The sequence below is a fragment of the Macaca nemestrina genome, chromosome 6 (assembly GCF_043159975.1).
Source record: "Macaca nemestrina isolate mMacNem1 chromosome 6, mMacNem.hap1, whole genome shotgun sequence".
Taxonomy (NCBI): domain Eukaryota; kingdom Metazoa; phylum Chordata; class Mammalia; order Primates; family Cercopithecidae; genus Macaca; species Macaca nemestrina.
In genome coordinates, this window is record NC_092130.1 from 110394961 (window position 1) to 110412355 (window position 17395).

Below are 17395 nucleotides of genomic sequence, written 5' to 3' on the forward strand. Positions count from 1 at the left end.
CAAAGCTTTTCAGAGCAGGTAGGCAAGATAAATAAATAAAAGACTTCCACAATGGACAAAGAGAAGTCAAATTACCTCTTTTCACTGATGATATGATTCTATACCGAGAAAACCCTTAAGATTCTGTGGAAAGACTTCTATCTGATAAACCACTTCCGCAAAGTCTGAGGATACAAGATCAATGTACTAAAATCAGTAGTATTTCTATATACCAAATAGTGATCAAGGTGAGAATCAAATCACAAATGCAATCCCATTTACAATAGCCACAATAAATAAAATACCTAGGAATACATCTGACCAAAAAGGTAAAGATCTCTACAAGAAGAACTATAAAACACTGATGAAAGAAACCATAAATGACACAAACAAATGGGAAAACATTCCATGCTTGTGGGTTGGAAAAATCAATATCATTAAAATGTTCATATTGCCCAAAGCAATCTGTAGATTCAATGCTATTTCTATAAATTACCAATGTCATTTTTCACAGAATTAGAAAAACTATTCTAAAATTTATATGGAACCAAAAAAAATTCCAAATAGCCAAGGTGATATGGTTTGGCTTTGTGTCACCACCCAAATCTCATCTTGAATGTCCAGGCAGAAATCTACTGCAGAGGTGGAGCCCTCATGGAGAACCTCTGCTAGGGCAGTGCACAAGGGAAATGTGAGGTTGGAGCCCACACAGAGAGTCCCCACTGGGGTACTGCCTCCTGGAGCTGTGAGAAGAAGGCCACTGTCCTCCAGGCCCCAGGATAGTAGATCCACCAGTGGCTTGACCTGTGCTTCTAGAAAAGCTGCAGGCACTCAAGGCCAGCCCATGAGAGCAGCCTCAGTGGCTGAACCCTGCAAAGCCGTAGGGGTAGAGCTTCCCAAGGCCTTGGGAACCCATCCTTTCCATCAGTGTTCCCTGGATGTGGGACATGGAGGCAAAAGAGATCATTTTGGAGCTTTAGGATTTAATGACCGCCCGGCCAAATTCTGGCTTCCATGGGGCCTGTAGCCCCTTTGTTTTGACCAATTTCTCCCATTTGGAATGGTGGCATTTACCCAATACTTGTATCCCCATTGTATCTTGGAAGTAACTAACAGACTTTTGATTTGTACAGGCTCCTATGCAGAAAGGACTTGCCTTGTCTCAGATGAGACTTTGGACTTGGACTTTTGGGTTAATGCTGGAATGAGTTAAGACTTTGGGGGACTGTGGGAAGGCATGATTGTGTTTTGAAATGTGAGAAGGACATGAGATTTCAGAGAGGCCAGGGGTAGAACGATGTTTTGGCTCTGTGTCCCCATCCAAATCTCATCTTGAATTGTAATCCCCTTGTGTTGAAGGAGGAACCTGGCGGGAGGTGACTGGATCATGGGAGCAGTTCCCCTCATGCTGTTCTCAGGATAGTGAGTGAGTTCTCACAAGATCTGATCGTTCTCACAATATCTGATGGTTAAAAGTGGCAATCTCCCTCTCTTTTTCTGTGGCCTTGTGAAGAAGGTACTTGCTTCTCCTTCACCTTCTGCCATGATTGTAAGTTTCCTGAGGACTCCCCAGCCACATGAAACTGTGAGCCAATTAAACCTCTTTCCTTTACAAATTACCCAGTCTCAAGTAGTATCTTTATAGCAGTGTGAAAATGGACTAATATACAAAGCAACCCCAAGAATAAGAATAAAGCTAGAGGCATCACATTACCCATCTTCAAATTACACTACCAGTCTATAGTAACCAAAATAGCATACTACTGGTACAAAAACAGACACAAAACTGATTGAACAGAATACAGACCCCTGAAATAAAGCCATATAAATACAACCAAATGATCGTTGACAAAGTTGAAAAAAAATAAGCAATAGGGAAGGGATACTCTATTCAATAAATGGTGCTTGGAAAACTGGCTAACCATATGCTGAAGAATGAAACTGAACCCCTACCTCTCACCATACACAAAAATTAACACAAGATAGACTAAAGACCTAAATGTAAGACCTCACACTACAAAATCCTAGAAAAAGCCCAGGGAATACTCTTCTAGACATTGGCCTATGAAAATAATTTATGACTAAGTCCCCAAAGGCAAATGTAACAAAACCAAAAATTGTTGATTGGAACCTCACTAAACTGAAGAACTTCTACACTGCAAAATAAACTATCAACACAGTAAACTCTACCTACAGAATGGGAGAAAATATTTGCAAAGTATGCACCCAACAAAGAAATAATATCCAAAATCTATAAAGAATTTAAACAAATCAACAAGAAAAAAAAAACCAAGCTCAATTAAAAATAAGCAAAAGACATGAACAGACACTTCTCAAAAGCAGACATACAAGTGGCCAAAAAAACATGAAAAAAATGTTCAATATCACTAATCATCAGAAAGATGGAAATCAAAACCATAATGAGACACCATCTCACACTAGTCAGAATGGCTGTTACTAACAAGTCAGAAAATAACAGATGTTGGCAGCATTGGAAAGAAAAGAGAATGCTTATACAATGGTGATGGGAATGTAAATTAGTTTACCTTTTGTGGAAAGCACTGTGGAGATTTCTTAAAGAATTAAAAATAGAATTACCATTTGACCCAGCAATCCCATTACCGGGTACCTACCCAAAGAAAGAGAAATCATTCTACCAAAAAGACACCTGCACTCGTATGTTTATTGTTATTCACTATTCACAATAGCAAAGACGTGGTATCAACCTAGGTGCCCACCAACAGTGAACTGGATAAAGAAAATTTTATACATATACACCTTTGAAAACTACACAGTCATAAAAAGGAAAAATATCATGTTGTTTGCAGCAACATGGATGCAGCTGGAGACATTATCCTAAGCAAACTAATGTAGAAACAGAAAACCAAATACCGCATTTTCTCACTTATAAATGAGAACTAAATGCCACATACATATGGACACAAGGAAACAATAAGAAACTTGGGATTGCAAAAGGAACAAGACAGGGAGGAGGACAAGGGTTGAAAAACTACCTGTTGGGTATTATTTCACCACCTGGGTGATGGGATCATTAGAAGAACAAATCTCAGCATCAAGCAATATACCCATGTAACAAACCTGCACATGTAACCCCTGAATCTAAAATTAAAAATTAAAATTAAAAAAGAACACAAAGCTTTCTTGTTTTTACGAGTTCCTTCCCAAGTGCTTTAACCCAAGGATAATATATTAAATTCTGAAATGAAGTGGCAATAATCAGTAAGTGTTAAGACTTGACAGATGGATTCATAAAACCAGGAAATAATATCACTAGAAGCTTTACTTAAGAATTTACACAAGTTCACATACACCCCTTTTAACAAAGAATATGATTATGATTATAGACATGCAACTTCAAAATTTGAAAAACATGAAGAAAAGCTTATTTTGGGATTTTAACTTATGCAATATTTACATATAGCCATATTGATTATAAGCTTTAACTGCAACTAACATAGTACTAAAATTCACATTTTCAACATACACAATTTGGATAGGAAACAAAATAGAACCAAGAATAGCTATATTTTTCTTTTTTAAAATCTAAAATTATTAATTTTATATAGTAATGTACATTTGTTAAGGATTTTCTTGTTAATTTGCTTCTTATAAGATCCCTGAGGAGTGTTCAAGGCATTTTATCCGTGGATTTATGAAAAGAAAACTGAGTCACAAAGGCTTAGATAACTTTACTGTTTGTAACTGGAAGAGTCTTAATACTGCCGTACTTATTTTCTCAGGAGATATAATATTCCAAAGCATCCTTATAACCATTAGTGTTACATATAACAAGCACCAAGTATTACTAACAAAATTACTATTAAAATTTCCAAAATTAATGTATTTTTAGTCTCTCCATATTGGCAGGTGTTACATGCATCCAAACGAAAATTCATACAGAAGATAGGTCTATATTATGCAACAATTTGGTATATCAAGCTAAGCAAAGTGTTTTTAAAAATATCAATTATCTGCCTTTCAGTTTATTGGTAAACTAAATTGCTAGATATAGATAAAATGTTCAAAAGACTAAATCATTCAGATTTGCCAGAATACTTAGATTTTGTTTTGGATTAAAATAAAGTGCTTTATAAAAGCCAGATATGTAGCCATATAGTCCAATAAAAAAATCTTTCCTGAATAGGTTCATTAGGGTATACAGCTCAACTGAGAAATTTCAGAGCCAAGGTTAAATAACACTTTCAACTTCTTTTCTTGTGAGAATCTTACTATGTAAATACCTATGAGAACCTCTGGATCTGTTCCCAGAGTTCACGTAGTTCTAACCTTGGAATATCTACTGGTTGGGAAGATAGGCTAAGTTCTGACACACATTCAAGGATTCCTAAAATTTTACTTTGTTTCCATAATGCTATGTAGTGAGAAATCTCATGGTATCATTTTTAATCATGAGGAAAGAAGAATTTCAAATACAATGTAATATTTACTAAAATCACACATTTCTCATAACAAATTCATAGTCAATTTTTTACCATTATAACAGCAATACTTGACTAAAATCACACATTTTTCATAATAAATTCATAGTCAATTTTTTACCATTATAACAGCAATACTTGACTAAAATCACACATTTTTCTTAATAAATTCATAGTCTTTTTTTACCATTATAACAGCAATACTTGCCAATTTTAAAAGATCACAGTAACTTTAGAGGAAATACAATTCTAAGAAAAAGGTAATCCATAATGTACATCATAGATGGTTCTAAGAAAGAATTTTGCTAAGCCTTCTACAAGATACTGATAATAAAACATAATAAAATATTGCTCCTAATAGCACTCTAACAGTATTAGAATCAAAATCAAATGGTCTACTTAGTGCCCAGCTCATGGTTTCTAAAAACGATACTCCGATTAGAGTAACCACAGTCCCTCAAAGAAGTGGTTGATTGCAGGTCTGAAGAAGAGAAAATACAAGATCAGCTGGAAGCATCTTGCAGTGCCAGAAAGTAAGAAGTGCTCAAAGGATGGGGACAAGCTAAAAGGGCACACAAGTCAACCCTGAAAGAGCTACCAATGGCCAAAGCTGGAAAAATTTGAACAAAATAAATAATAATAGTTTCATATAATTAACTATATATAGTATAATAAATAGTATAAACTATATAATTTATGTTTAAATATAAATATATAATTAACACATTATTTATTATTATAACATTATAAATGTCAATATATTATGTAAATAATATATATTTTGGGATTATAACATTATATAATTTACATTTAAATACAAATATATAAATAACATCTGTTATTATTTATTATTATAACATTATTTACAAATGTCAATATATTATATAAATAATATATATTTATAAATATATTAGCATACTTATAAATAATATAAATATTCACGGCTCATACTGAAATTAAGATGTAAATAACAAAAGAGAAAGTTCTTTCTTACAGAATTCCAAGTAATTAAAGTAGAAATCAGAGAACTAGAAAGGCACCATCAGAATACCACAGTAAATAATTGTTTTCAATAGGTAAGATCTACCATCTACCAACAGATGCTAAAGTTAGAGAGAAACTTGAAGAGAAATAGAATATTTGCATAGTGTCAAAGTATCTTCCCCTAAATATTTATAAAACTCAAAGGTAAAAAGAGTCTTTTTACAGCAACTGTAAAGCAGTACAGCAACTATACTGTAAACTGTAAAGAGTACAGCAACTCAGCAGACACCATTTTAACCAAGGGATCAAGGTAATATCATCAGGAATAAGACAGGAGACATTGTGTTACTCCTGATATAACGCACTGAGAAGGAATACTACTTCTGTGGTAATCTTCCCCAAAAAGAAATAATCATAATTCAATTAGAAAACATCAGACTCGAATTGAGAGACATTCTACAAAATATCTAACCAAGACTTTTCAAAGTGTCAAGGTCATGAAAGACAAGGGATGACTGAGGAATTGTCACAGATCAGAAGAGACCAAGAAGACATGACAAATAAATGCAATTCGATCCTAGATAAAATCATAGAACAAAAAAAGGTATTAGTGTGGAAAATGGTGAAATTCTGATAAGGTCTGAAGTTAGTTAATAGTATTGTTCCAACATTAATGGCATGGTTTTGATCACTAATCTATTGTCACGGAAGGCCTTAACATTAAAGGTATATGGTAACTATTACTTTTGTAACTTCTGTGTGAGTCTAAAATAATTTCAAAATAAAACAATAAAAATAAACAAATAAAATGGCATATTTTGAGATGAGAAAAAACAAAACCAATCAAATGACCCAATTTTTGGGGAAGCTAATTTTAACAATCATTTGGATTTAGAGAAAATCCAGGTACTTCTATATGATATAAGGAAAGTTAACAGAAAAATAATTAGTAATATAATTCTCTTTCTAATTATGGCATAAAAATATTTTCACATAGTTAACAATCATAAAAGCAGATTGAGGCCAGGCACCGTGGCTCACACCCGTAATCCCAACACTCTGGGAGGCTGAGGCAGGCAGATCACCTGAGGTCAGGAGTTCGAGACCAGCTGGTCAACATGGTGAAACCCTGTCTCTATTAAAAATACAAAAAATCAGACAGGCATGGTGGCACATGCCTGTAGTTTCAGTTACTCGGGAGGCTGACAGACTAGAATCACTTGAACCCGGGAGGTGGCAGTGGCAGTGAGCCAAGATCACGCCACTGCATGGTGACAGAGTGAGACTCCCTCTCAATAAATAAATAAATAGAAGCAGATTGAAATGAGCTCTGTTAAGAATCTTCTCTTTTGTATTAAGAAATCAGTCTTTAAGACTAATGTCTTTCTTTACCTAACTATTTATTATTTCAAAGGGAGACAAATAAATAAACGTAGCACTGTTTATGTCTAATGTAGGCCTCACCTGTATGGCACTATTATAGTATACCTACTGCATTTCTTTCACTCCTAGTAGATCATAACTGTAAGTCACAATGTTACACTCCTAATCTAGCATAGTGTTTAAGACATGAGGGTACTAATAATTATTAGCTTAAAAGCGAATAAAATATTTAAGTTTTATATTTTATTCTTTCTAGTTGAAATTATTTTCATATATTTTAAATACTTTTAATTATAAGAAACAGTCTTCTAAGATAATTACTTATAAACCTAAAAATAAAATAATCCTGACTGTACTTGTTTCAAATCTCATTATTGCTAATATATTGTTTATATTCTGGGTTATATTTTGCCTTCATGATCTAGCCACAAATAAGTTTATCCCTTCTTCTAAATTCAGTTTATTATTTGCATCATTATACCTCAGTTAATTTTTAAATAATTAGTTTCATTCAAATATATACTTTAGTGACTTTCAAATCTTCATGAAGTATGTATAATATCTGCCTTTATGAAAATAGTCATTGGGGATTTTGTACAAATAATCTGAGAATTGAGAACTATGCTCTTTAAATAGTTAAGTGGTATTACTCATGCTACTTAAAATAAACAATAATAATACCTATGGCCAAACATTGTGCCACTGTTCTGTATTAGAATGTGTAGTCTTTAAGCCTAGATGCTACATCTTATTCTTTAATACACCTCCAGTGACTGTCAATAGAATCCATTAGATAAAACACTCCAAGCTTTCAAAAGCATAAAAATATAGAATATATATGCACAAGCAAATTTGTTATACCAAATTTAGTATACATTATAAGAGGCAATTGAATAAAATTTCTGATCATATTCACAGAATGTACAATACAATTTATCACTGTAAAAAGAAAACAGATGAGGGTTCCAAGCTGTTATTTTGGAAACTGAATATTACATGCTTTATAGCTGAAACAATTTTAAACTAAATTAAAGATCATCAATGAAAAAGCTTTTCTTTAAAGCTTAATAAAAACCATAGTGAAACAAAGAACCTAATTAACCTGTATAAACAGCAAGATGTTATTTTCATCAGCTTTATCAATACTTTAGATTTTCTATGTCTTAACATAAGAGTAAAAGCAAAAACAAACAAAAAATAATATTAGGCATTTAATACTATTCAAACCAACACACAAATGTTTACCTAAGTCCCAAACATAGGGCTCAAACACTTTTTAAAAATGTTTTAAAGAATATGAGATATATATATATAAAAACATTCCACCCTTGTGTACTTTTAATCCAGTTCGATGCTATGGCAACCTTTAAGTTTTGCTAGATTTCAAGTATTCTGTTAGTTTTCATGAATCTTACTTAAAAACAATAGTTACAATCCCATTTGCACTGAATTTACTTCTCAGACAAATTTCCTGGGTGGAAATTTATTTTACTGGCTAACAGTTCAAAGAAAGTATTTTACACACACTCACACACACACACACACACACACACACACACACACACACACATACACACAACCTAACTCAAGAAGGAGGGAAAGAAACAGGGAAGAGAAAATGAGAAGGAAAGGAGAAAGGAAGGGATGAAAATGGGAGACAGCAGGGAGGAGCTAAGAAAATTCAGAGAAGGAGGAGTATCAAGTGAAAAAATAAGCCTGATGAATGCCCTTACCTTCACTTCTTTTTTCTGCTTGTTTTGCTTCATTTTCTACTTTTTTTTGTTTTGCTGCTAAGAGTTCCCGTTTTAATTGTCTTGCTTCTTTTCTGAGCTCTTCGCTATAAAGCAAAAAGAGTTATGTAAGTATATAATATATTGAGAGTAAAAGTTGTTTTGCAAAAACAGAATCGTTGGTATACCACATCTAAGAAAAATAAAGTGAATAATGTAATTCATTTATTTTGTTTCTGTGTATGTATACTTGTGGCATAGAAATACACTTAAAGGATTTTAAAAGTTCTAATTTTTTCATAATAGCACTATGAATTACTATAAAATATATCCCCTATCAAACATAAGTGATAAATGACCCATTATCTTCCTAGTTCATTAACAAATTTAACATTCTAGTTTTAGTGTAATAACTTATGGAGATACTGGATCAAAACAAAATTTTTAATATAAATATTACTCATTAAGCATAGACATATGCAAAAAGTTTGGCTTCAAAAATGGCTGAATTCCTGAACTGGTACCAGTAACTATCATTTAGTAATTATTACATGCTAGGTTTCACGCTAAAAACTTTTAAAACTCATTTGATTTTTAAACCCAAGTTTTTAACTCATTTAATACTACAGTTTGGCATATAATTTCCTTTTAATTTCCTGGTAGTTAAATCTACCAGGGTGAGGTCTGATGATTAATATAATCATGTGTTAAAGACAAACTTAGAAGTAAATGTTACCTTCACTACACGGCACTAGCTAAGTGACTTGCTTCTCCATGCCAGTTTTAGGGCAGGACATTCAAATTCATGCCTTGCAAAGAATTATTAACTGCGCATTATCATAAACCCTTAGGGTTACTTGTGACTAGTTAAGACTGTGCATATATTCTCTATGAATGTCAAGTACCCACTGTATTTTCAACAAAATCTAGAGTGAATCATGGAAACTCAAAGGCTATGAACCCAAGCGGCACTCCACTCTGAAAATGTTTATCAAAGATATTCAAGCTAAGGTTTAGTGGAATCTGAAGTCTAGATAATTACATATCTGATTGAACCTTTAGTGCTTTTTACTAATCCCAAATCCTATACCTTTTTACCACTGCCATGTATTAGTTACCAAACTGCTGGGCCTTATGATGTGCATAACTCAGTTCTTTACATCTTTTTTCCACATCAGACACACACAGCCACATTTTGCATCTGCTTGGCCTCCAAGATCCTGAATTCTGAAAGTCCCCTCAGTGATCAAAATCCATTATGTTTTAACTTTTTCAGCCTTTCATTCCTACTAAACTTGCATGTATTCCCATAACAATGAAAGCCAATTCCTTAACTGTAGTTCATGGTCCATCAGCCCCATTCTAGCCCTAATTGGCTGTCTGTCTATACTGGATGCTATGACCAATCATTTCACTGATGATCTCATCAGCACCCATAATTTCCTTGACTTGTTTGTCCTGTAGATACATCATAATCACCTGGAAGAACTTGCTAGCAACATGTTGGGGGAGACAAATCTCCAGGGAATGTAATAACCTTAGATGTGGAATGTTGCCTGGAAATTTGCCCTTGTAACAAGATCCCCAGGTGATTCCAGTATGTACTCAGGTTTGGGATCCAATGCTCTAGGATCTTATTATAGAAATTATCTTCTCTCTTTTACAATTTCAAGCACTCTCACTTCACTGATCCTTTTATTCAGCAAACAAACATGCTCAAATTTCTCTGGACTCAGCTCAAACCAAGTGATTATTATCTTCACAAATGGACTTCATTCTTGAAAGAATAGTTTACATATACAGTGTGCTTTATTAAACTCTAACTTCTTAATCTCTTGCAATCTATCCCTCTTATAGGCTACTGAAACTGTTTCTATATCAACCAAATTCAATGGCCTTTTCTCATTCCTCCGCTTCCTTTTTGGCCTCTATCATTCAATGATGTTAATTATTCCTTCCTTCTCCTTTCTTCTTGGAATTCTATCCCAGTGAGGCTTATATACCATTTTAGCATTTTGAATCTCCAATTCTTCTCCTGGTTACTCTTTTTCTTCCCATATTATAATTGTTGACATTTTTCTCATCTCTATACTTTGTACACTGGCATTTTAATCTAATCTCATAACATCAACTATCACTCCTATATAGGTTATTTCCAAACGTAGATGTTTTGCCTTGATTATGGTCCTGCATTTCTAGCTATCTTCTACAAATTTCTGTGTATATTAACTCAGAAATTTAAGGTAAGACACATACTGATATGGTATGGCTGTGTCCCCACCCAAATCTCATCTTGAATTGCAGTTCCCGTAATCCCCACGTGTTGTGGGAGGGACCCGGTGGAAAGTGATTGGATCATGGTGGCAGTTTCTCTCATGCTGTTCTCATGATAGTGAGTTCTCATGAGTTCTGATGGTTTTATAAGCATTTGGTATTTCCCCTGCTGGCACTCATTCTCTTTCCTGCCAGCCTGTGAAGAGGTGTCTTCCACCATGATTGTAAGTTTCCTGAGGCCTCCCCAGCCATGCAGAACTGTGAGTCAGTTAAACCTCTTTTCTTTATAAATTACCCAGTCTTGGGTATGTCTTTACTAGCAGCATAAGAACAGACTAATACACATACAATTTTAAGTTTCCTGGTAGCCAGATTTAAAAACTAAAAGGAAACATTAATTTTTACATATTTAATATATCTAAAATATTACCAATTAACATGAAACCAATATAAAGAATATTAATGTGATATTCTACACCCTCTTTTGTACTAAGTTTTCAAAATCCAGTGTGCATTTTACACTCACAGCAAATCTCAATTGAGACCAGACTCATTTCAAGGACTCAACTCTAGAGAAACAGCAGGTTGGACATCTCAACATAATTACAAATTCTTTGTGTCCAAACCTGAAATCCTCTCCTTCTTGCCCAAATTTGCTCCTTCTCCTGAAGTCTCTATTTGATCATGGAACAATAATCTTTCTAATGACCAGACTTTAAATTTCCCTTGGACTCTTCTTCCTTTCCTTTCATTGAATCAGTGTTGAAGTACACCATTTTCTAATCTCTCTCACATATAACAGCTCCTCTTGACTCTAACCATCAATACCCAGTTTAGGCTCTCATTACGTGTTCTTAGGTAAGTATAATTACTTCCTACTTCTTAAAGCTATATGAACACAACTGTAGAAATCCCATATTTACTCGGCATGACATAAAAATGGAACTGGGTAGCCGCTGCACAGGGAACAGCAAGCACATCTTCCATTTACTCCACCAAACATTACTATCTTTTTATTATGCTACTTTGTATAGTTTTCAATGTGGTAAGTAATTCAGTCATTTAGATGATGTTTTCCGAAGACTAAGGTCTTTGAGGTAGAGATTATTTTGAGAGTTGAAGAGGAAATGGTGCATTTCTAGGGTAGACAAACTAGTTATGAGAATAATTTGAAGTACATAAGGAATGAGGCAAAGAAAGTATATACTGTTTATGATACTATTTGTAGAGGGAGAACAACATAGCTCTTATAAGACTTAACTTTGGATGCAGAAAGTACTGATTTAAAAGCCAACTCTATCACTTATTAGCCAGGCGACCTGAGAATAGTTACTTAACTTCTCTGAGACTCAGTTTATTCAACTATAAATTAGGGGTAAGGTATGTAAAATATAAAGCACACAAGACATGTTCAACAAATGGTAGCTATTATGATTTAGGTCATCTATTTAAAATAGCACCACTGTTAAGAGCTGTCTGTCATATGGGCATAGTTCTTTATTACATTATTTATTATAAATGAATGTTATCTCTGCTATATACAGCAAACAACTTTATTCATTGTCTTAAAAGGGCAATGAATGCATAATGCTTCCTTCTAAAAATCTATCCTTAAATAGTCAAAGATTTAGACACACTATTGATGTAGCCATATAATATACAAACTGAGCAATGCTGAATAAAAACTCAAAAATGACAAGGTGAGACAGAGAAGGGTAGGTCTATACAGATTATTAAAAATTGCTTTATTATGCTAAACATTTCAAGTGATTGAAGATTTACAATGTTGCCAAAAATCTTTGAGACTATTCAAGCAACACCATTTGTTAGTACTGTGGAATCTATAACTATTGAAACGAACTACAAGTTTTTAAACCAATTTTTAGATCACAGTCTAATTTTAGGATTCCCAATCTTACATTCTCTGGAATATCATCCTATCCACTGGCATCAGAATATATTTAAATATATTAAAATGAGAATTAAAATTGTAAGCTTGGAGTATATGTCACCATATACTGCCAAATTATGGGCTTACTTTAGAGTCCAGAAAGCATTGTCTTGGCCTCCTCAAAGCCTAGTCTGTGCTTAAATGGTAAAAGAAATGGCTTTTATAAACTGTTACTAACTCTAAGTCATTAATTGTTTTCCTCACAATTATATTTCATTTGAATTTTAATATGGTTTGTATGATATCAGCATTTATCCACCAGATATTTCTATATTTTTTATCTAGTAAATCTGCAATAAGTTACTCCTTAATGGAAAAAAGAATTTCTTAAAAAAAAAAACCCAATAAAATATCAGCAGCCTAGAAATTACAGTAGCTTTATATATTTAGTAATAGCAAAGAAATTGCTAATTCATTTAGCAATTTTTAGAGCACTTAATATTTATATGGTAACATTCTGGGTACTGGCATGGAAATCAAGATGATTAACGAAGGGAACCTCACTTTGCTAGGTTCTTTAAATCAGTTACCTCCTATATCACTTGATAATCTTTTCAATGAGCTGTGATATAGGTATTTTATAGGTAAAAAGGCTGACGTTTATGAAGATCAAATAAATACCTTTTTAGAAGTCACATAGTGAGTAAGTGACAGAGCTAGAAATTTAAAAATGGGACTATCTGAACTCCAGGTCTATGCTCTTTCCATGTTGTTTCATGGATACCTTGAGAAAAACTTCAAGGAGCCTCAATTCCAAAGAGGGATATAAGCCATGTACATCAATAATAAAAACAGTACATAATAAAAAGCAGCAACTTCCATGACAAATAAACAACTGAAGCATTTTGAAATTCAGTGAAGGAAAGAGTACTGCAGGACAAATAAGAGATGGCCTCACAGAGGAAGCATGTAAACTGGGACGTGAAAGGTAAGTAGGAATTAGCTATTTACAGACAGAATGAAGATGCACCCAAGCAGTGTGTCTAAACCAAGACAGAGAGATGGAAAAACAGGGTACATGCTAAAACATGAAGATATTTGGCTATTGCATAAAATAATTTAAAGTGGGGCAAGGTAACTAGTAATGAAAGATAGAGCTGGGAAAAGGATATGGGGTAAAGTATAAATGCCAAGCATTTGTGAGTAAAGTGACAATATTTTCCTTCAATTTTTCCACACCTTTGGCTTTTCCAATTTTTTTTTTTTTTGCAACCAATTTCTCAACTGCTCTTAGTGTCTTCATTTAACCCACTATCCACCCATTTTAACATCTTACTAGTAATCCACACACTCCTTAAATGGTTCTCTCAAAAGTAACTTATGACCTCCTAATCACAAATTTCAATGACTTCCTGCTGGATGGTAACTTAGACCTTGAAAAGAATCCAACTTTGTTGAACACCTTACCCCTTTTTGCCCCTCTGCTATCTCAGACATAGCGTCATGAGATCTTAGGACACTTAGGATCTTATCCTACCTCTTTGATATTCTTTCTCTGCTTCCACTGGTTCTACTTTTCTACCTTCTGCTCCTCAAAATTAGATGCTTCTCAACCTTCTTTTCCTCTCTGTAAATTTCACCTGCACTCAGAACTTCAATTCTCTCTGCCTTAATGCATCCAACATACAAAATCAAGATTATTAGCCTATGCTCTTTACATATTTCCACTTTCAAGATTAAATTGGCATTTCTAACTGCCAGATGAAAAATTCCACTAGCCACACCACAAATGCATCAAATTTACCATTTAAAAAGATTGGTAATGTCGGCTCCTCAATGAACACCAACTAATTCCTCTTTTTTCTATTTCTGATAAAGCTACCACAATGCTGGTTGTGAAGCCCACCTTCTAGTATCACCCCCTTACTTACTACATTTTTCCTTTTCCTTTAAAAAGTCTCTTCCTTTCTATGGTTAGTGACAGCAATCTAGTTTAGGCCATCAGGACTTCACTTGGTCAACAGTCTCCTACTTCATCTATGTGCCTCTGGTCTGACTTTTCTTCCATTTATTTTATAACACACATCCCAGATCTTAACTTCTACTCCCATGATCTTCATAGCTCCCTAAATCCTAGTGAATTATGCACTAATTTCTTAAGTAATTAAATCTCTCTCATGACCTAACTTCAAACTACTTTTTTTCAACTTTATCCCCCACATATCCTCTACAGTTACTCTAAATTTCAGTCAAAACATACTAGTCATAATTACCTTGGCAAATTTTGAGATTCAGTACACATACTCCTTTGTTCATGCCATTTCCACTACTTAAAATGGTGTTTTCACCCTATTTCTGTCTACTAAAATCTTCCTCATCTTTTAAGTCTTCATGGAAAAAGTGGCACTTGAGTATAGCTTTGGGGAAAGTTGTTAACCTCATTGATCCTCAGTTTTCTCATCTATAAATTGTGTCTATATTCAATATATGTAATATGCAAAACATCTATAAATTGTGTCTATATTCAAGACATGTAATATTCCAAGATTTAGAATTAAAACTGAAAATTAATGATAAAATGATACTAATTATTATGTTAAAGATATCTACTCTAATGCCAGTGATGAGTTGTTTTCTTCATCTAAAACTAATGTCAACTTACAGCATTCCAAATGATTGGACAAAATATTTGGATGGGGGTCGTGGGAAGAAATGTGTTTACCAAAAGACCTAGACTAAACATCATTATTTGGCCATGAAAAGGCAATTAATTCTCCTTCTTTGCCTCAGTTTCATCATTACAGAAAAATAGTTTAAGTAAGGCAAAATATAATGTTTCTGAAATGCATAATTAAAATTATAAGTGTTAAAAGTTATACCACGCAGATCATTTTAATTCCTTTCGATTTGGCATTTTAAAGCCCATTTTGAATTAAAATTATTCCCTTAGTTTTCATTCACATCTAAAGAAGTAGTGAGATGCTGAATGTTGACATCTTTATCCTAGACACAAAAAAGCTGAAGTATAGAAATGGCAAGAGATTTTTCAAAATTATCCAAGTCAATAATAGAATTATCAATGTGACACTGACATCTTAATTCTTTATGCAGTTTTCACTTAACCTGCTAACCACCTACTAAGTGAAAAGTACTTTTAGACTCATACCTTACCTTTAAGCTGCATATTTTATTTATGTACAATTTTTATTGATTTCTAGTATTTGTACATTTTTATGGGCTACATGTCATATTTTGTTAGAGTTGTAGCATACGTAATGGTAAAGTCAGGTTATTAAGGGTATCTATCATCTCAAGTACTTAACATTTCTAAATGTTGTATAAATTTCAAGTCCTCCCTTCTAGCTGTTTTGAAATATACAATTCATTATTGTTAACTATAGTCACCCTACTCTGCTATTGAGCATGGAGCTTGTTCTTTCTATTCAACTGTTTGTTTATACTCATTACCCAACCTCTCTTCATCCGCCCCCCCTGACCAGCACACAAACCTATATGCCTCTGATATCTATCATTCTACATTCTACCTCTATGAGATCAAGGTTTTCAGCTCCTACATATGATTGAGAATATACGATAATTGCCTTTCTGTGCTTGGCTTATTTCACTTAACACAATGACCTCTTGTTCCATCCATGTTGCTGCAAATGATAGGATTTCATCCTTTTATGGCCAAGTAATATTCCATTGTGTACGTACACCACAGCTTCTTTTTCCATTCGTCCACTGATAGACTCTAAGGTCGATTCCACATCTTGGCTATTGTGAATAGTGCTGCAATAAACATGGGGTTATAGGTATCCCTTTGATATAACAATTTCCTTTTCTTTAAATAAATATCCAGTAGAGGGATTTAAGCTGAATATTTTCTATATAACAGGAGATATTATCAATAAATAGCTACATAAGAAACTTTTTATTACTACAATATCAGTATATTTACAATTTTTATAAGCTTGTTCATATTACTTGATTGAAGCAGTTTTTTAAAATCCTGCAATTATTTTTTAACTGTGCAGCTTTTGAACATGAGATTGAGGATTTAAAATGGCAATGTCAAGTATCTTGCATAACTGTCAGTCTAGTTCTTACTTTTTCCCAGATGCTTTTCTCATTTTCTCCAGTTTCTAGGAATGTGCCTTAGGAAAACTTTTAGTTATATCTATTATTTTTTCTTATGTCATGAGAAATATTATTTTAATATAAGGGTAATGAAGTCAAGCACTGATCTTCTCTAATATTCACATTTAAAAAATTGATACAGATTATCAAGACCTGAGTGTTTGACATGCTGTTGAAGAGATCTTAAATCTATATAAATGGAATATGTGTTAGTTTCTTACATATGACGGTAAAGGAACTTGCTTAGAGGCCTTGTTAAACAAGCTGATGGCTAAACACATGCCCATTACAGACTATTGTCTCTTGGACTACAGATGTAGCACTTGCAGTTAGTTTAAGCCTGCTATTTCCCAATATCTGATAAGAATTCATAACACATGGAAATGACTGAAAACCAAACAGTAAACCCTTCATGGTCTTTAGCCTGCTGCTGCTTTAATCACAAAGATAGCCAATCTGTTTGTAGTGAAACAACAGCTTGGCTGTTGATGAAATCATAAAATAGCTGTAATAAAAGCCCATCACATGTATTAAAATTGTAGATGTTTCATACA

General features: G+C 33.6%; 1 protein-coding gene across 1 annotated transcript in view; it reads right to left on the bottom strand.

The window, feature by feature from the left end:
• The window catches only part of LOC105499478 (CWC27 spliceosome associated cyclophilin), a 264382-nt gene that overhangs the window by 131705 nt on the left and 115282 nt on the right, over positions 1 to 17395 (bottom strand). Inside the window, exon 11 of the mRNA XM_071098872.1 lies at positions 8540 to 8643. Coding sequence (XP_070954973.1) covers positions 8540 to 8643 — 104 coding nt within the window. The remainder of the gene's footprint in view (positions 1 to 8539; positions 8644 to 17395) is intronic.